We start from the raw sequence: 21,459 nt of genomic DNA on the forward strand, positions 1-21,459 counted from the left end.
AGGCCAGTCATCTTCAACAATGAACATTGTGTGCACTGCCTCACACACAAACTCTCAGTTCAACCAAGTCCACAAACTAAAATATAACAATTTACAATAGCGTTTTTCTCTTACTATGCATGTTGCTTAGTGGGACTTATACTGTTAGCATGGAGTGAGCTGAAGTGGTGCTGAATATTTGAAGCCTTGAAATGCGCTATTGACACCTGACATATACAGTAAGGCTGAATGGCTTGCCATTACGTTCAACAACAAAAAAAGTATACTCTCCCACTCTGTTAAAAACATCCTGTGTTCATCTTCATATTTTCGTTTTGCTGTGCATTTTTTCCCTGTCATTTTCAGATTCAAATTGTTTACTCACGGGAAACCTTCCTCCAACTGAGCGGGCAGTTTTTCTTGCGTCCACACCAAACGTTTGTGAACGTTATGTTGCGTCCTCAATTAATCATTTGCAACGGTTTTAAAAAAAAATAATAAACACACAATTTGATACGAACGTAAGAGCCGCATGAGACTAAGGGCTCGGGAGCCGTGGGTTGGCCAGGCCTGGTGTATGGTCAGTGTGTTAAACTGTGGACACATTGTGACACATATAGTCAGCAGTTGTTTCCACTCTAGATTTTTTTATTTCTCCAATAACTATAATTCACAGCATAGTCCAACATTTTAGGAACTTATTTTATTTTACTGAACACTAAACTATAAAACTTTAAATGACCTTTTAATATGTATTGTAAGTATTTGTACAAATACAGTACATTTGGCTACATTACATAGGTTGTCAGAAATAGGTGTACGACCATGGTTAGGAAAACTAAATCGGATTACTACCTTGATTTAATTTCCAACTGCTACTCCAACCCAGCATTATTTTGGAAGGCTGTCAATTATAATAAAAACAATTCTAGCACTGTTCCCAGTCTGATAAAAATAAATGGTCAGACTTTAAATGATCAGAAATAGATTGGTTTAGCCTTTAATAAACATTTTTTAGCTGCTGGTCAACTCTTTCATAATGAAGGATCTACGCCTTCTACCACCAGTAATAACATACCACCTGTCTCTCAAACTCCTCTTTTTAGCCTTGTTCCAGTTCCAACAAGTGTTGTTGTAGATGTTCTAGCCATCAACCCCAGGAAGTACATGGGAGAGGACAATTTGGACCCATTTTCAATCAATCTCTCTACACATATAATATCAAAACAAATAACCCATATTTTTAATCTTTCCATCTCTTCCGGTATTGTTCCTAAAGTTTGGAAAAAAGCTCATGTCATCCCATTGCATAAAGGGGGTGACAAAAGTGATCTCAATAATTACAGGCCAATTTCAAAACTCCCATGCCTGGCAAAATCCAAGAATCAGTTATTAATAATCAGTTGAAAACCTTTTTATCCAGTGCTTCCATTTTGAGCCCATTTCAATCTGGTTTTAGGGCAGGCCACAGTACTGTATCTGCTGTCACTTTGGTCTTAGACAACATTGTTACAGCTATCGACAAAAAAAAGCACTGTGCAGCACTTTTTGTTGATCTGTCAAAAGCCTTTGATACTTTAGATCACCATTTGCTTTTACAGAGGCTGCATGAAATTGGTTTTGATTATTCTACATGTAGCTGGTTTAGGGACTATCTTTCTGATAGACAGCAGTCAGTAAAACTGGGAAGCCACTAAACTGAGTTTTTAACAGTTACAAATGGTGTTCCGCAGGGCTCAATTTTAGGTCCAGTCCTATTCACAATTTATATCAATAACATTGTTTCATCGCTACAAAACTGTCACGCCCATTTGTATGCTGACGACACTGTACTGTATTGCATTTCTGATTCGGTGCATCAATCTGTTCAGAACCTTCAGAGCTTGTTTAACACCCTGCAGGACTGTCTAGTGGACCTCAGGCTTGTTCTTAATACAGACAAAACAAAATATATGTGTTTCTCCAGAGCAAGAACTACACATTTTAATGTTCTTAATATTCATACAAATAATGGATCTCAAATTGAAAGAGTCACTGGATATAAATATCTCGGCATCTGGATAGATGAAAAAGTATCTTTTAAATTTCACATAAAAAATCTTGTCTGTCGTCTGCGACAAAAGATTGGATATTTTTATAGGAACAAAGCCACCTTCCCGTTGTTCAGTAGGAAAAGGATTATTGAGGCAGTTTTTATGTCTGTCCTTGATTACGGTGATGTGGTTTATCGGCATGCATCTCATTCATGTCTTAAACTCCTAGACTCTGTTTTTCACTATGCTTTAAGGTTCATTACAGGAGATGCTTATGACACACACCATTGTGTTTTATATGAAAAGGTTGGGTGGTCCTCTCTTAAAGAGAGACGTGAGGCACATTGGCATATTTTTATATATAAAGCCCTGACCTGAAAGCTACCACTCTATTTGACAAAAATGCTGCATATTTCAGATGGGCTTGATCAAACCCGCTCAACTGACATGCTCATGTTATATGTTCCATACGCCCGGTCTGACCTTGGTAAAACTGCTTTTAGCCACAGTGCCCCTGACTCCTGGAACAGCCTACAACATCAAATCAAATTAAAATAAATACACTCATAACTGTTAACCAATTTAAACTTATTATTTTGAATCAGCCCCACTCCACTTGTAACTGTTTTAATTAGGCTATTGTTCTGCTTCATTCAATTGATCTGAATGTTTTAATTGTTGTTGTCTCTTTGTAAGCTTGTTGTGTATTCTCATTGTATATTGTGTATCTGTAATTGACTCGACGTCATTGTAAAAGGGTAACCCTCAATTGATCTTTCGAGAATAAATAAAGGAAAATTAACACAAGGCTCATCGGATTTTTATTATTTATTTATATTATTGTATGTGTGTGTGTGTGGGGGGGGTTACCTTTTTCCAGCCAGAGAGGGAGCCACTGAAAAGACTATCCAAGAATGACACGCACAACCACACACACACTTGCTCTCTCTCTTCTCTCTCTCTCTCTCTCTCTCTCTCTCTCTCTCTCTCTCTCTCTCTCTCTCTCTCTCTCTCTCACACACACACACACACCCAGGCACAAATAAACACACAGAGGAGAGCCACAGTTGCTGCCATGCTTGGGTGCTTTGAGTGTGTTGCAGAAAACTCCCCCAGCCCTCTGACGCAAATGTCTCCAGAGTTGTGAATGGAGAGGCGCCTGAAAATATCTGCTGTGAGGAGGAGGAGGAAATCAAATATTAATACACTAGAGCGAGAGGCAAAGATGGAGGGATGAGGCAGAGACACTTTATAGAGCTGTTGTGATCCTCCCTGCCTCCTGTCTCACACCCTGCCATCGATATGATGAGTCAGAGTGGACTAAATGCTGTTTGTGGGGCTTTCGCCACTGCTCTCACTGGACAAAATGAAGAGGAGAGGTGTGCTTTGAATAAAAACTCAAATGTGTAAGGAAACTACTAGTTTTATCACAGTTTTTGCCTAATGCTTAAACCAAGCTCCTACCACAGCGATTTCTACCAGCATCCAATGCGGAAGTGACAAAAAATGTAATTCACAGAGGGGCCACTAAGAGGTGGTACCAAAACAGAGCAATTTCTCATTGACTTCTGTGTTAAAGCAGCTCAGAGTAACATTTAAATATCTTTTAAACAGCCTCATGTTTCCTCTCATAATCATAAATTACCTTTAACAGCAAACGAGACCATCAGTGCAAAGAAAGACATTTTTATATAGTTTTTATTTTGCTTTCAACGCAGCCTCTTTCAGTTGCTGTTTGTGTTAGGGGGTAACTCTCTTAAGTCTCCTCTTTGGCAGGTAAAATGAATGCTCTATAGGGTTTAAGTCTGGAGATTGACTTGGCCAGTCTAAAACCTTCCACTTCTTGCCCCTGATTAACTCCTTTGTTGTGTTTTGGGTCATTATATTGCTGCATGATGAAGGACCTTCCAATCAGTTTGGTTGCATCTTTCTTTATATTGTCAGACAAAATGTTTGTGTAAACTTCTGAGTTCATTTAGCTGTTGCCATCATGTGTTACATCATCAATGAAGATTAATGAGCCCATCCCAGAAGAAGCCATGCAAACCCAAGCCATGACATTGCCTCCACCGTGTTTCACAGATGAGCTTGTATGCTTGGGGTCATGAGCAGATCCTTTCCATCACTTTGGTAAAGGTTCATCTTGACAACAACACAGTAACACATGATGGCACCCTAACATACACCTGTGTGAGAAATTTCAAGTTAATCGGACTTACAGTGTGGGGGGCGTGGCCTCTCAAACTTTCTTCAGTCGGGACTTCATAACAGCGCCCCCTAGCGGAAATTTAAAAGACTGTATAATAGCACACCCCGTGCGGTTGGGGCGCACGTTGTGTGAAATGTTTGCATGTCTGCGTGTAACGGTGTGGGAGGAGTAGCAGCTAGAAAATCGTCATGGAAGATTAAGAATCAGAATAAGTATGGTGGAGAGTAATAATTACGGGCCCTCAGTGTACTTAAAGAGGACCTATTATACTACTTTCCTGGTCTTAATTTCTTGTTTTACACTGCTATAGAGCAACCTGACACGAATCACATCACAAAAAACTATGTAGATTTTCGGGAAGCTCTTTCTCTTATTTTGGTGATCCAGCATGCCCTGTAAACACTTTGCTTTTGACATTTCCGCCCCCTCCCCTCCCTTCCTGAAAACCCAACTTCGTTGTGACACTTTCAGTGGCGGGAGGTGCGAGCATGGACCTATAAGGGCGCGAGGCAGACGCGAGTAGGAAAGTGGCAGCATTACCATACATGGAAACATCCCCGTGGTGACGACACCAAGTTACATGCGACGTCACGATGTTACAAAGCGTCAAGCCGCTTTGAACACGTGACTTCTCGACTGGCTAGAATAGTGTCTAGTGCTCTGCACAGACACCCCAGACGGTAAGCAGGGACTACGTCGAAATGCATGTACTTCATTATTTGATTATTTGATAAATCATCATAACAACGTTTATAGGTCATAAAAGTCAAAAAGTATCATAGGTCCGCTTTAATAATACCTTTTTATTTGATGTAGCACTTTTCAAGGTCCTCAAAGACACTTTACAATGAAATTAGTACACAAGCAAATTAAAAACAGGTGTAGCAATAGAGCCAACACACAACAAACTAAAGCAAAGACAATCATGTTAAAGTGAAACGTTAAAATAAGCATATAATAGAAGGTGGAATATAAATATGTAAAATAATATATAATGTTAATATCGATAAATATGTTAAAAAATATATATATTGTCATTGGTTGAAGGCTATTCTGAAGAGGTGTGTTTTAGACATTTAGCTTAGCATAGTGTATCGGTTTGTTTCAGTGAACCAATAGGAAGCAGTCCCAGAATCCCCCCCAAAAAACTGTAAGTAGACCGCAGGGTTAATAGCACACACCCTCACAGCGTGCGTGGACTCTTTTGTTTCATGTGGTGCCCTCTTTGTCTCTCCTCTCTGTAAATACTAGCCCTGCTGCATGGCCATATGGCAGCCCCAGATGGTGGGCACTGGTGAGGTCATTGTTACACACGCACACACACACACACACACACACACACACATGCAGTTTGAAAATATATTGTGACAAACCAAAACAGTGGTTCTTTAAATTATATTTTGTAAATGGTTCCCTATCCGTTTTTTCTTTGATTGTTAACCAGTCACTAAATCCCATCCTTAGCTGCAACAACTTAACCATTCCCATTTGTAGTAATTAAGCTATAATCACTCATGTGACAATCAATGACTATCTATTTCAGTTCATTGTTCAAAACACAGCAAGGACAGATCATCTTGTTAACAGGGTGAATAGGGTAAAGGTGTTAACCTATACTGTGAATACGATCATCAACCTTTGCTGTTTTTACCAAACAGATTTTGGATTCAGCCTTTTTTTGGTTTAATAATATGTACACTTCAGGTCTTAAACATGATTTTCAGCATGTGTTTAGTAGACAGTATGTCATAAATTAGACAAGAAAGTTACAACATATGAATACAATTATTTATGTAAGAACGTTCAGAATAGTGCTGACAATGTTTATGGGGTAAAGTTGAGATAATGGTCGTTTAAGATGGTTGTATCTGTGAAATATTCAGACGCAAACAGACAAGGTTTAATGAAATAAACACCTTATTTTACATATTTGATTTTTACTGTTATGAAAGAAGACAGCTTATGGAAGCAAAATAGACCAAAATCTATACATTTATTTTGTGTCTCGCCTCAATCAACATATTGACTTTAGATGATGATATTTTGCAGCCCTATACAATGACCTATTTTTCTACATGAAACAAAAGTGATATTAAGTAGATTGAAAAAAATAACGCACCTTTATACTACAGTATATATACAGTAACTATGGCATGGTATAAATGTAGCATATGTGTACAGGCTATTTGACAGTCACTCTATGAATGCAGTCTGTCTGTCTGTGTATATTCCCAGGCACTTAGTTATTTATTGTTCTCATGGTCTGCTGGGGAAGAAAGCCCTATCCATATCAATAAACTGACACCAATACTTCTCACATAGAAGCATCTCATTATGTTTGCTTTCACATTCTTTCTCTGACGCTTCTCAAATACACATTTTTGATTGGTTCATGAATACAAAATGACACACACACACACACACACACACACATGCCCATTACTAAATGTGCAATCTGATCTAATTACATTTTACTGTATACACATACAGTCCCCTCCATAAGTATCGGAACAGTAAGGCCAAGTCCTTTATTTTTGCTGTAGATTGGAAACATTTGGGTTTGACACCAAAATATGAATAGATCAACATTTAAGCTTTAATTTCCAGGTATTCAGGTCTGGATCTGATACACAACTGAGAAGATAGCATTATTTGTAAAGGAACACCACATTTTTAGGTGAGCAAAAGCATTGGAACAGATAGACTTAAAGTAAATTAAAGTGAATAAGACTTAATATTTTGTTGCAAAGCCTTCGCTTGCAATAACTGCATCAAGCCTGTGACCCATTGACATCACAAAACTTTTGAATCCTCCTTTTTGATGCTTTTCCAGGCTTTCACCGCAGCATTATTCAGTTGCTGTTTGTTTACTCTCTTCAGTCTCCTCTTTAGCAGGTAAAATGCATGCTCTATAGGGTTTTAGTCTGGAGATTGACTTGACCAGTCTAAAACCTTCCATTTCTTGACCCTGATTAACTCCTTTGTTGTTTTTGCAGTGTGTTTTGGATCATTATCTTGCTGCATGATGAAGGATCTTCCAATCAGTTTGGTTGCATCTTTCTTTATATTGTCAGACAAAATGTTTGTGTAAACTTCTGAGTTCATTTAGCTGTTGCCATCATGTGTTACATCATCAATGAAGATTAATGAGCCCATCCCAGAAGAAGCCATGCAAACCCAAGCCATGACATTGCCTCCACCGTGTTTCACAGATGAGCTTGTATGCTTGGGGTCATGAGCAGATCCTTTCCATCACTTTGGTAAAGGTTCATCTTGACAACAACACAGTAACACATGATGGCAGCAGCAAAATGAACTTAGAAGTCTACAGAAACATTCTGTCTGCCAATTTAAAGAAAGATGCAACCAAACTGATTGGAAGATCCTTCATCATGCAACAAGATAATGACCCTTAAAAACTGCAAAAACAACAAAGGAGTTCATCAGGGTCAAGAAGTGGAAGGTTTTAGACTGGTCAAGTCAATCTCCAGACTTAAACCCTTTAGAGCATGCATTTTACCTGCTAAAGAGGAGACCGAAGGGTGTAACCCCCCAAAACAAACAGCAACTGAATAAGTCGCGGTGAAAGCCTGGAAAAGCATCACAAAAGAAGAATGCAAAAGTTTTGTGATGTCAATGGGTCACAGGCTTGATGCAGTTGTTGCAAGCGAAGGATTTGCAACAAAATATTAAGTCTTATTCACTTTAATTTACTTTAAGTCTATCTGTTCCAATACTTTTGTTCACCTAAAAATGAGGTGTTCCTTTACAAAAAATGCTATCTTCTCAGTTGTGTATTAGATCCAGATGTAAATACCTTGAAATGAAAGCTTAAATGTTGATCTATTGTCTCATATTCATATTTTGGTGTCAAACCCAAATGTTTCCAGTCTACAGCAAAAATAAAGGAATTGGCCTCACTGTTACTTATGGAGGGGACTGTATGTTATGGGGGTTCACTCACAGAGCAGTTTGTGCTGGCAAGCTGTAGGGCCATGTGGAAAGGGAAAAAAATGTCCTCCCCTTGTACGGCTGTATTCGTAATTATCTGTACTCACTACAATACGGTGTAGCATGTTTAATAACCAATGCAATCATTGTGTTCACCAAATCTCAATTTATACATTAAAAAAGATACAGTCGTTTTGTCCCTCCTTATTCTTAGCATTCAAGTAACAGATCATCTTAAAGCTGTAGTATCGGGGACAGTTAAGAGAACATTTTGGTTCTGGATTATGTCTGGGTTTTGGATGATGCTGTGTGACACACTGCTTTAAATAACAGGGTTGGTTTCAACTGTGATTGTGTGTGTGTGTGTGTGTGTGTGTGTGTGTGTGTGTGTGTAGACGGGGCTTAGCACTGTCTGTACCTCCAGGCTTTAGTCTGGCCCTTCCTGCTGAGGTTCTGTCTCCCTTGTCAGGAAACACACACACACACACACACACACACACACACACTCTCTCTCTCTCTAAATGGTGTGCGCGTCGGTGTGTTTTCTCCTACTATAACGTTGCTCTCCGTTGGTCGATAGTACTTCTACTTGGACTGAACTGTGACCTAATGCACACACGCACACACACACACACACACACACACACACACACACACACACACACACACACACACATGCAGTGCAGGAAAGAAAGAATGTGGTATGAGGAATGCAGCAGGTCAGGTATTTGTCTCCAAAATAAGAGGAGCTGTCCTCTTGTTGCTCTTCTTTTCCTCAATAAAAGCTGGGTATGAGATGTGTGTGTGTGTGAGAGAATATGCAACTTTGTTTGACATGCATTTTCAACAGCCCAACAGAAGGAACCAAGCAGTTTCTGTGTGTGTGTGTGTGTGTGTGTGTGTGTGTGTGTGTGTGTGTGCGTGTGTGTGTGTGTAGGTGTGTGTGTGTGTGTGTGTGTGTGTGTGTGTGTGTGTGTGTGTGTGTGTGTGTGTCTGCCTGCCTGCCTGCCTGCCTGCGTGTGTGTATGTTTTGAGTGAGCATTTCTGCCATCTATGTATGAGTGACTAATGGCAGGTGTATTCACCTGAACTGGTAACACAGTTTACAGTTGTGCATGCTAAGCTCTCTTATTACCCACAGGTAATTCAGCTGTGTGACATACCACTTACATGACTGTCTTCTGAGGCCACATGCAAACAACTGTGGAGGTTCAAGCCTAGACCTAAATAGTCAGGTGTCATGTTTTTGTTTTCTATATATTTTTTAAGCTGAAATCTCCACAAATCGGATGTCCACTCCCACAGTCCTACAGCCACAAATGGACATACAAGATATTTTCAAGTCACTTAATTTCATCAAACCCAGGTCCTTCAATTGGGCTACAGCAGCCATCCCTACACACCATTGCAATTATTCATGATTCCCATTGTCTGTTTGAATATACTTTAGAGACAAGTCACCTACGAAACATGTATAACATTAGTGGTGTGCTGTATAATGTTGCTGTCCATGTGTAATCCTGTCTAGCATATTGCTGACATGCTGCAGTCAGGCTGGCGGCTGTGGCTCCGGAGCTATAGGGGTTGGTCCACTGATTACAAGGCCGCTAGTTCTATGTCACAGTCCCTGCATTCCAAACCACATACTTTTTTCTTTTTACCATACTACATACTTGAGTATGCTGGTTTGGTTTGAATACTACAAAATGCAATTGGATGTATCAGGGCATCTGGGTATTTTTGGCTTACTGTATTTAACACACATGTTTTGGGTGTGGATATTAGAACGCAGGGAGTGTCTCTGGGGAGAACACCCAACCCCAATGCTCTAACCACCTCTATGCATGTTAGCTTGTTGCTATGTATGTGTGGATGGTGGGAATGAGTTGCATAAACCAAGCTTGTCTAGACCTGCTCACACGAGGCAGCAAACAGCTCCTTAAGTGGCCTTCCTTAACTTTATTAAACCGAGCGGCCTGGCCACGCCCCTTCAATGACATCACAGCAGCAGGTGTTTTTACCCTCACCACTGGAACACACATCCTGCGTCTACCTCTGGAGTCTGTTACTGCTGCCTCTCTCGCCCTGTTTACGGCCTCTGCACACATCCTGCGTCTACCTCTGGAGCGCGTCGCCTTACCTTACTGCTGCGTCTCTCGGACTTTTCTTGGCCACACATGGAACGTCTCAGCAGCTGCTGCTGCTGCAGCGCTGCTTCTAAAAGCCCTGTCTTTCTACTTAGAGTTTTCATAGATAATTCCCATTAAAAATTAAGTTCTTTCGTGTCATTTATGATGCATATGATTAATATTGAGTTTCGACAGTAATCCTAGTGCCTCGTTGACTTTTTTTCACATTTTCACTTGTGGGGAGTTTTATTTTGAAAGAAACAAACAGGGAAATTGTAAAACTACAGTAAATGCTGCTCGTATGACTGTCAACAGAGTATTTCTCTATCAGTTAAAGCAGAGAGTGACGCACGTCTCTGAAGAAATAGGCTCTGTCTGAGGTTGGATGTGTGGAGCTGCAGTGCGTTAACACGGTCGGCGGAAAAAAAGTCGGACGCAGACGCGCAGTAGAGGAAGGATGTGTGTTCCAGGGGTCAGCTGGCACAGGCAGAATAGATTCAATACACACATACACACACACACACACACACACACACACACACACACACACACACACACACACACACAAAATTCACTACATCTTCCTATGGCATCTTCCAGTGGCATAATGTTATAAACATGATGTTACTAAATGCTTTTACAGTGCATGGATAAGTTACTAACATACAATGGTTTGACTTATTTTCCCTTATCATATTATACATTCAATCTTCTCATCATTTTGAACACACCAGTAAGCTAAACCATTTGATTTCAACCAATGATTGACACATTCTCAAACGCTGGCCTTTAGTGACCTACCCTATAGAGAGAACCAGACTTTTATTTGAAACAGCGTTCTTGTAGAGACAGTCCTGGACCATTTTAAATACTTTTTAAAGTATATTTTATATTTTATTTTGATGTTGGTAATGTACTGTCAATTAAAGCATTAAAATCCCTCTGTTGTTGACAGTATAATCATTCCCCATCCTGCTGGGCTTTTGATTTGAAGCAGAAAGAGGGAGGGATTTATTCTGAAGACAGTGATAGAATTGACCGTGGATTCCTATTTGTTCTGGTCATTTGTTTACTAGTATGAATAGTATATTAGAATGTATTTGAATGACTATTTTATGTAGTTTTTACTTTGAAATAATCCTAGCATTTGGAATTGAAGTTGTAGCGGTAATGTTATAGCCTTACAGTTTTTTTCGATCGCTAACCCACAGTGGGCACAACTGTAGCTCAATGTGCAAAACTCTAACTACAGTCTGCACTACCAACAGTCACTGGAGCTGAACAGTTCACTTCACCTGCAAAATAGGCTCAGTGCAGCAAACACTATGAATTGTCCTCACTGAGATAACACACACTGTCACTCAGAATATGCTCAGAGTACAAACACTAGCATCAAACCCCAATACATAAATTACAAACTTTTAATCTTTACAGTTTGAATAATTTGAGTTATTTCACACAAATTACGTAATATTTTCTTTGATGAAAGGGTGAAATTCTTTCACATGAAATTGTTTATTTTATAACATACCAGTTTTTTTAGGAAAACAAAAAGAAATTAAAATCAGAAGTTTGCTTCAATAAATACACATTTTGTATATTTTATTGAATGAATGAATGAATGAAAACCTTTATTTAAACAAACTCGAAAGGCATTGAGGTTCCCCTCATTTACAACGCCGACGAGCGCACAACAAACACAACAACAACAATAACAACAGAGTGACAGAATAAAACAGAGAAACACAAAATCCTAGCAAGATAAAAAAGATCAAAAGAAATAAAGAATTACAATAAAAGAGCTTAAAAAATTAATTCAGTTAAAACAAATGCAGTGGTGATGGTGAAAATCAGAAATCATAGATTTAAAAGAAGAAAAAGTGGGGAGAATGGTCATATTGAAGTTGCTCTGAAGGGCATTCCAAGAGGTGGGGGCACTATAGCTAAAAGCAGTTGTTCCCAGCTTAGAATGAGCTCTAGGAACCTTTAAAAGCAGCAGCTCACTGGATCGGGTATTAAAAGACTGAGAGTTCCAGTCGAGCATAGCTGATAAATAGGGTGGCTGTTTACCAATTAAGGATTTAAAAATAAATAAAAACCAATGTAACTCACGTCTTAATGACAGGGATGTCCAGCCGACTTTTTCATACAGGGAACAGTGATGAGTTTTAAAGGAATCACCTGTAATGAATCTAAGGGCTGAATGGTACACCGAGTCAAGGGGTTTTAGGGCAGTAGCAGAGGCATGTCTATAAACTATATCTCCATAATCCAACACTGATAAAAACACTGCTTCGATTACCCTTTTCCTACAAATTTTTGGGAAACTTGATCTGTTCCGATATAAAAAAACAATTTTTTGACGAGATTTGAGAACAAGTTTGTCAATATGGGGTTTAAAAGTGAGCTTCTCATCTAGCCAGATACCAAGGTACTTATATTCAGAGACTTTTTCGATCAAAGAACCGTTTACAGCATAGATGCATGCACTGTTGTCCAATTCTCTAGCCCTAGAGAACAACATGAATTTAGTTTTAGTCTGGTTAAGGACAAGTTTAAGTGAAATAAGAGCATTCTGAAGAGCATTAAAGGACAGTTGCAGATTCTCAATAGCTGACTTTGCAGAGTCAGCAACACAGTACAAAATGGTGTCATCAGCATATAAATGGATTTGACAACCACTGACAAGAGACACAATATCATTGATGTAGATGGTGAATAGCACCGGACCTAAAATTGAACCTTGTGGAACACCTTTGGTTATGGGTAAGAAACCAGATTGGATATTACCTAGCTTCACACATTGAGATCGGTCAGAAAGGTAATTACTGAACCAGCTACACGCATTTTCACTAAGACCAATGTTAGCCAATTTATCTAATAGTAAAGAATGGTCTACTGTATCAAAGGCTTTACTGAGATCAATAAAGAGGGCAGCACAGTGTTTACTATTATCTAAGGCAGAGACAATATTGTTAGTAACCAGAGTGATGGCAGAGATAGTGCTATGGTTAGTTCTAAAACCAGATTGGTGAACAGATACAATAGTGTGACTTGAGAGAAATGTTTTCAATTGGTTATTAATAAGGGATTCCAGCGTTTTTGACAGACATGACAGTCTGGATATTGGCCTATAGTTATTAGGGTCAGTTTTTTCTCCCGCTTTATACAAAGGAAGGACACAAGCTGATTTCCAGATCCTTGGAATAACGCAGGAAGATATAGAAAGATTAAAAATGTGGGTAATACACTCTGCAATTACAGGGGCTGAAAGCTGGAGAAAGAATGGGTCTAGGTTGTCTTCTCCAGTGGATTTCTTGGGGTCAATGCTTAAGAGAGCATCAAGAACCATACTGGAGGACACAGGAACAAAAGAAAACTGAGGAACAGCATTGGTGGTAGGCATATGAACCTGTTCAAGGGGTAGCTGGTTGTCTGCTAGAGAAGATCTAGAGTTGTCCTCTTTGAAGATATGGCCAGCAACATTAAAATGTCTATTAAAACCAGCGCAGATCTCGGTTTGATCAGTAATAAAACTATCATCAAATTTAACCTGAATTGGAATAGAAGCAGATGTAGCAGAGCTATTTTTGTTGGTTTTAACCACCTTCCAGAATACATTTCCAAATGTAGTATTTATCTGTGTAAATATTCTATAATTGTAATACAGAAATCTATCCTGTAATGTTGTCATTTACTGTAAGGATGCAACTCTAAGCTGTTTGTTTGCTGGAAAATTCGTATTACAGATGCAACTTTCGATTTTTGCAGATTGGGTTGCACTCTCAACCCTGCCTCTCTCAATGAGAGACCATGATTCACAACAGGGTCTATCAGTGTAGCCCTTACTGTATTTCATCAGACATTACAGCTCTGTCTTCCTCCACACATCCACACTCTCACTGCCACTCTTCTCCCTCCAACAACCTGTCTTCATTGGTCCATTTCCAAAAAAAAATATTTTTGAGCTTTCCCTTTATACTGTATATATGTTCACTAACAAGTCTAAAACAAGACATCTTAGTGTTTCAGTTGAAATTGCAATCTGCAGTGTTTGAAATGCACTCATTCTGTTTTGACTGTGTGGTTTACAGTTGTGGCAGTAGTGTGTTAGTGTTTGAAAAAAAGGGCTGGAAATCCACAGTGTTGTGCAGGCTGTGGTTAAGCCATGAGATAGGTGTGTAGAGTTTTGAAAATTGTGTTTAATCAATGAAAAACGAGCTACAGTTTGGTCCGAATTAACCGCTGCTCTGCATACTGTTGTTAGAGTTTTGCACTTGTCGTTCCAGTTGTGCCCACTGTGGTTTAGCAATCGAAAAAAACTGTAAACTAGATGTTTATATTCTGAAAATAGTATATCTGTTCTATTTTACTAGAAGGGTGGTTTACAAAACTAAGTTACTCACAACTTATAAGCAATAACTAAAGAAGGATATCTTCCGTGAAAAAGGAGGAGGATTTTCTGAAGCAATATTTACAGTTTTTTATGATTGCTAAACCACAGTGGGCACAACTGGAACGACAAGTGCAAAACTCTAACAGTATGCAGAGCAGCGGTTCATTCGGACCAAACTGTAGCTCGTTTACCTATCTCATGGCTTAACCACAGCCTGCACAACAATGTGGATTTCCAGCACTTTTTTCAAATGCTAACACACTGCTGCCACAACTGTAAACCACACATTCAAAACAGAATGAATGCCTTTCAAACACTGCAGATTGCAATTTCAACTGAAACACTAAGATGTCTTGTTTTAGACTTGTTAGTGAACATATATACAGTATAAAGGGAAAGCTCAAAAATATATATTTTTTTGGAAATGGACCAAGGAAGACAGGTTGTTGGAGGTAGAAGAGTGGCAGTGAGAGTGTGGATGTGTGGAGGAAGACCTAGAAGACATAGAGCTGTAATGTCTGATGAAATACAGTAAGGGCAACACTGATAGACCCTGTTGTGAATCATGGTCTCTCATTGAGAGAGGCAGGGTTGAGAGTGCAACCCAATCTGCAAAAATCTAAAGTTGCATCTGTAATACGAATTTTCCAGCAAACAAACAGCTTAGAGTTGCATCCTTACAGAAAATGACAACATTACAGGAATTGATTTCTGTATTACAATTATAGAATATTTACACAGATAAATACTACATTTGGAAATGTTTTCAATAAAATATACAAAATGTGTATCTATTGAAGCAAACTTCTGATTTTAATTTATTTTTGTTTTCCTAAAAAAAACTGGTATGTTATAAAATAAACAATTTCATGTGAAATAATTTCACCCTTTCATCAAAGAAAATATTATATAATTTGTGTGAAATAACTCAAATTATTCAAACTGTAAAGATTAAAAGTTTGTAATTTGTGTATTGGGGTTTGATAGTGTTTGTACTCTGAGCAGGTTCTGAGTGACAGTGTGTGTTATCTCGATGAGGCTGGTTCATAGTGTTTGCTGCACTGAACCTGTTTTGCAGGTGAAGTGAACTGTTCAGCTCCAATGACTGTTGGTAGTGCAGACTGTAGTTAGAGTTTTGCACATTGAGCTACAGTTGTGCCCACTGTGGTTTAGCGATCGAAAAAAACTGTAACCAAAGAGGCCGGGGTTGGCGTCTCTTGCAGGAACCGTGGTGAGAGGAGAGTCTTCTTTATGAAGAAATAATAAACAATTAAAGCATTGTGCTACAAGTTGGTTAATACGGGTTTGATAGGATATAACTAATAAACTTTGGATACTAGCTTTTCATTATAGATCAGACTTTGGAAGTCGAGATCGCAATACTTCATTGGTCCATTTCCCAAAAAATATATATTTTTGAGCTTTCCCTTTATACTGTATATGTTCACTAACAAGTCTAAAACAAGACATCTTACAGTAGTGTTTCAGTTGAAATTGCAATCTGCAGTGTTTGAAATGCACTAGGCATTCATTCTGTTCAGTGTGTTAGTGTCTGAAAAAAAGGGCTGGAAATCCACAGTGTTGTGCAGGCTGTGGTTAAGCCATGATATAGGTGTGTAGAGTTTTGAAAATTGTGTTTAAGCAATGAAAAACGAGCTAGAGTTTGGTCCGAATGAACCGCTGCTCTGCATACTGTTGTTAGAGTTTTGCACATGTCGCTCCAGTTGTGCCCACTGTGGTTTAGCAATCGAAAAAAACTGTAATAGGTTTAGCAGTATAGCAACTGATTGTTATTTGAGTTTTAGTTTGAGAGGAAGGAGTGGAAACAGGGTTAGGGTTACTAGTGAAGTCATGCAGGCAGGTGATCACTGCTGCAGCTGCTACAGGCAAAAATAAACAGAAGTAAGAAAGAGGACAAAGGTGTGTGTGCGCACACCGTGAAGGGTGAATATCAAACAATGATATGAATATTGTAATACTAATAATATTTATAAATTCCCCTTAAACAGACAGTCAGAGTAATGGATCCAGGTATGAAATTTGACACATCGGAATAATATTAGTGCACTGAGGTGTATTAATGTCCCTTCCAAACAAAAAATGGAAGGAAAATATTCCGATGTACTGTTCCACTTGATTAGATTAGCAAGATAAACCTGGGGTGATGGGGCCTGGGACTAACCCTGTGTTTCTCTCTGTCAATGACTGCCTACCATAGAAACACACTTCTGGATGTGAAGTTAGGATTAGGAGGTTTTTCAAAAATCTACTGCCAGTGCTCCTTTTAAAGGTGCTCTGAGGAACATTCAGTGTGTGTTCATTCTAGCACCCCCTTTAGACAAAAGCGGTAGTGTTTTTGCCACGCCAACTATTGTTACACCCATGACAAAGGCATTAAGAAAAACTATATAAAAATAGAAGTCATTGCACTGATGGTCTCGTTTGCTGTTACATGTCATTTATGATTATCAGAGGAAAAATGAGACACAGAAATATATATCCTGGTAGCACATTTAACTACAATATCTGCATGTGTCCACTGCTGTGTATTATGGTAGGTTTTAGGCAGCTCAAATACTTGGTTGTGGTCAAGGCTATGGGAATGGGACTATGCTCTTATTATCTATCTTGTGCTCTCATTGGCACTGAATATTATTTGACAGCTATGTCAGTCATCAGGGCATTGAAATATTGTTTTAAATGAAATGTAATAAAAGTCTCCATCATTGTAAATGTGAGCGTGAGTAGAGAAGGTGAGACCATTGACTGTATTTCAACTTTCTTGACGTTCTAGTTAACAGATAGCTCATGTTAAATGTTCTCCTGTATAAATAAAGGTTACAGTTACAGGTCACAGTTACAGTTGTTTTCGATTGCTAACCCACAGTGGGCACAACTGGAGCGACATGTGCAAAACTCTAACAACACTATGCACAGCAGCAGTTCATGTTGACCAAACACAAGCTCGTTTTTCATTGCTTAAACACACTTTTCAAAACTTACACACTTATCTCATGGCTTAACCACAGCCTGCACAACACTGTGGATTTCCAGCACTGTGTTCAAATGCTAACACACTGCTGCCACAACTGTAAACAACAATCAGCCTAGTGCATTTCAAACACTGCTGATTAGGGTTTCAACTGAAACACTAAGAAGGTGACTTGTTTTAGACTTGTTAGTGAACATACAGTATAGTATTTTTTTTTTTGGAAATGGACCAATGAAGTCAGGTTGCTGGAGGGAGAAGAGAAGCAGTGAGAGTGTGGATGTGTGGAGGAAGACCTAGAAGACAATGAGCTGTAATTTCTCTCATTGAAAGAAGCAGGGTTGAGGGTGCAACCCAATCTGCAAAGATCTACAGTTGCATCTGTAATATGAATTTTCCAGCAAACAAAAATGTAAGAGTTTCATCCTTACAATAAATGACAACATTACAGGAATTGATTTCTGTATTACAATTATAGAATATTTACACAGATAAATACTACATTTGGAAATGTTATGAATAAAATATGAAATAAAAAGATGTATCTATTGAAGCAAACTTCTGATTTTCATTTATTTTTGTTTACCTAAACACAACTGGTATGTTATTAAATAAACAATTTCATTTGAAATAATTTCACTCTTTCATTAAAGAAAATATTACATTATTTGTGTGAAGTAACTAAAATTATTCAAACTGTAAAGATTAAAGGTTTGTCAGTGTATTGGGGTTTGATGCTAGTGTTTCTACTCTGAGTGTGTTCTGAGTGACAGTGTGTGTTAGCTCAATGAGGCTGGTTCATAGTGTTTGCTGCACTGAACCTATTTTGCAGGTGAAGTGAACTGTTCAGCTCCAGTGACTGTAGTGCAGACTGTAGTTAGAGTTTTGCACATTGAGCTACTTGTGCCCACTGTGGGTTAGCGATCGAAAAAAAACTGTAAGTCCCTATTTAGTTGTACATTTTGATTTATTTTGAAGAAGCTCCCATTATAAATGAGTAACCATGGTCTCCTTGTCCCTCTCTGTGTGTGTGTGTCTTCTTTCAGAGGGTGAACCTGTAGCTTTCCCCACCAACTCCCTGCAGAGGCGTAAGAAGGGTCTGGGCTTAACAGGCCTGCGACCCAGCACAGGCTCCACACACTCTAAGAACAAATCCAGCCTTCTGATTGGCCTGCCTCAGAACTTCAGACAGGTGTCCTCCATCATCGACGTGGACATCCTGCCAGAGACACACCGCAGGGTCAGACTACACAAGCACGGCACACACAAACCCCTGGGCTTCTACATCCGGGACGGGGTCAGTGTACGGGTCACACCACAGGGGGTGGAGAAGGTGAGACTAAGGGTTCTCTTTTTTTTAAGATTTATTTTGGGCATTTTTGGCTTGTAAGACAGTTTGTAGATGCAGTGATGAAATGGGGCAGAGAGGGGAATGACCTGGGTTGATCTCGAACCCGGGTCCACTGCGACAAAGACTGAGCCTATATACAGTAGCTCCTATAAAATAAGGATCTAACACTGAGGGGCACTTTACACGGTGAAAACGCAACCGTTTTCCCCTTAACGGTTTAAAAAGTTAACACATTCGCAATTGATTTGAAAACTTCACTCATGCACATGCTTTCGGAGGAAACGCATGCCAAGCCAATACTCAGCGATGACACTTAGCCTAGTAGATAGCTCTTCCAGTACAATTTGATGCAAAAAACCTTACTGTAACCGAAAATGAATGCCACTAACGTTCATTAAGCGGTTGGTGTAAGCTTAGGGTTACAAGTATTGTAAATGAGAAGCTTTCTGTCCTCTTATTTCACCGCGTTGAACTTGTGAAAACAGAAGACATGCTGATAGTGACTGCAGCGCTGCAGGGCTATGAAGGAGCTGTGTGAGCGGCTACCTTCCTGTTAGGCGTACTTCAAAATAAAAGTCAACTGCATCCGCAAAAGTATGTTTGCAGATGCACCGTTTCGGTTTTTAGTGTAAACAGGGTCTACATTTTGATGCTGTAGTGGTCTCTCTTAAAGATGAAAACCACCTCCTGTGCTCTGAATGTGCCATTTACTCAGCCTGTATAGTATATATATATACACTCACCGGCCACTTTATTAGGTTCAGCAGTTCATTTTCTTGTTAACACATATAACTAATCAGCCAATCACATGTCAGCAACTCAATGCATTTAGGCATGTAGACCTGGACGGGACAACTTATTGAGGTTGAAACCGAGCAACATAATGGGAAAGAAAGGGGTTTTAAGTGACTTTGAACATGGCAATGTTGAGGGTGCCAGGAGGGCTGGTATGAGTATTTCAGAAACTGCTGATCTACTGGGATTTTCACTCTAAACCATCTCTAGGGTTCACAGAGAATGGTCAGAAAAAGAAAAAATATCCATTTGTGTGGACATAAAATGCCTTGTTGAAGTCAGAGGTCAGTGGAGGATGGGCATTCTGGTTCGAGATGATAGGAAGGCAACAGTTACTCAAATAACCACTCGTTACAACCAGGGTATTCAGAATTTGGCGTAAACAACATGAAAGTATGGATCCATCCTGCCGTGCACCATCAACCATGCCATGTTCAAAGTCACCTAAACCCCCTTTTTCCCCATTCTGATGCTTGGTTTGACTTCAGTACATTGTCTTGACCACATCTAAATGCCTAAATGCATTAAATTGCTATATATATATATATATATATATATATATATATATATTAGGGCTGTCAAAATTATCGCGTTAACGCAACGTGATTAATTTCTGGAATTAATGCGTTAATTTTTTTATCGCAATTAACGCATGTGCAGAATGATCCGCCCCGTACATCCCACCGGCTCTGTACTACAGCCACTCAAACGTTGCGGCTGACCCAGGATCAGTAGCTGCGCGCAGCCAAACATAACAGCACGCTAGCCCATGCCGTGTTTTTAACTGCTAACGGTCACGTCTGTGTCGGAGGCATAGATAGTTTATAAAATCAACTGCCGCGGCTGGCAATTGATGTCGGGAGCAACAGGAGGAGAAACATTGTCCACTCTGTTCAGAGCCCGCGAGGACACAAACGTCTGCAGTTTTCAGAGGTGTGTGTGGGTAGACACAAATGAACAGTCCCCTAGGACGTGTCACACACACACACACACACACACACACACACACACACACACACACACACACACACACACACACACTGTAATCAAGTTGTATTCAAGAATGCACAACCTATAGATTCACCAAATAAATGCCATTATATAGCCTATATTTGCCCAAAGACATAGTAAAGAGACAGACCAATTGAATTATGGTGTGGTAGGTATATATTTTCGTTTGATTTAAATTTATTTTCAGTATTAAAACCATCATTTGGATTTTCAATTAATAAAAATTCTAATTATACATATCCACCTTCTGTCCTTTATCTTTCCGTTCGTACAACAATATACAGAGAAAATTCAAATTTTTCGGGCATATTTCGAATGGTAAAATTAATCGTGATTAATCGTGATTAATCCACAGAATCCTGTGATTAATCTGATTAAAAATGTTAATCGTTTGACAGCCCTAATATATATATATATATATATATATATATATATATATATATATATATATATATATATATATATATATATATATATATATAAAATATGCTGTATATGTCAGACTGTTTAAACTACCTATAATAGTGGAAGTTTATAAACTTTAATAGAGGGCAAACATTCTTGAATTTTAAAGAGGTGAACTAGGGAAGTGGGTAAGAAGGTCAGGGTGATGACT

The 21,459-nt window shown here is 39.0% G+C and overlaps 1 protein-coding gene across 1 annotated transcript in view; it reads left to right on the forward strand.

The window, feature by feature from the left end:
* pard6a (par-6 family cell polarity regulator alpha) overlaps positions 1–21,459 on the forward strand; it is a 50,207-nt gene that overhangs the window by 22,086 nt on the left and 6,662 nt on the right. The window contains exon 3 of the mRNA XM_080028060.1: positions 18,733–19,019. Within this exon, the coding sequence (XP_079884186.1) occupies positions 18,733–19,019 (287 nt within the window). The remainder of the gene's footprint in view (positions 1–18,732; positions 19,020–21,459) is intronic.

Source organism: Ammodytes marinus (assembly GCF_949987685.1).
Source record: "Ammodytes marinus genome assembly, chromosome: 5".
Lineage (NCBI taxonomy): Eukaryota > Metazoa > Chordata > Actinopteri > Uranoscopiformes > Ammodytidae > Ammodytes > Ammodytes marinus.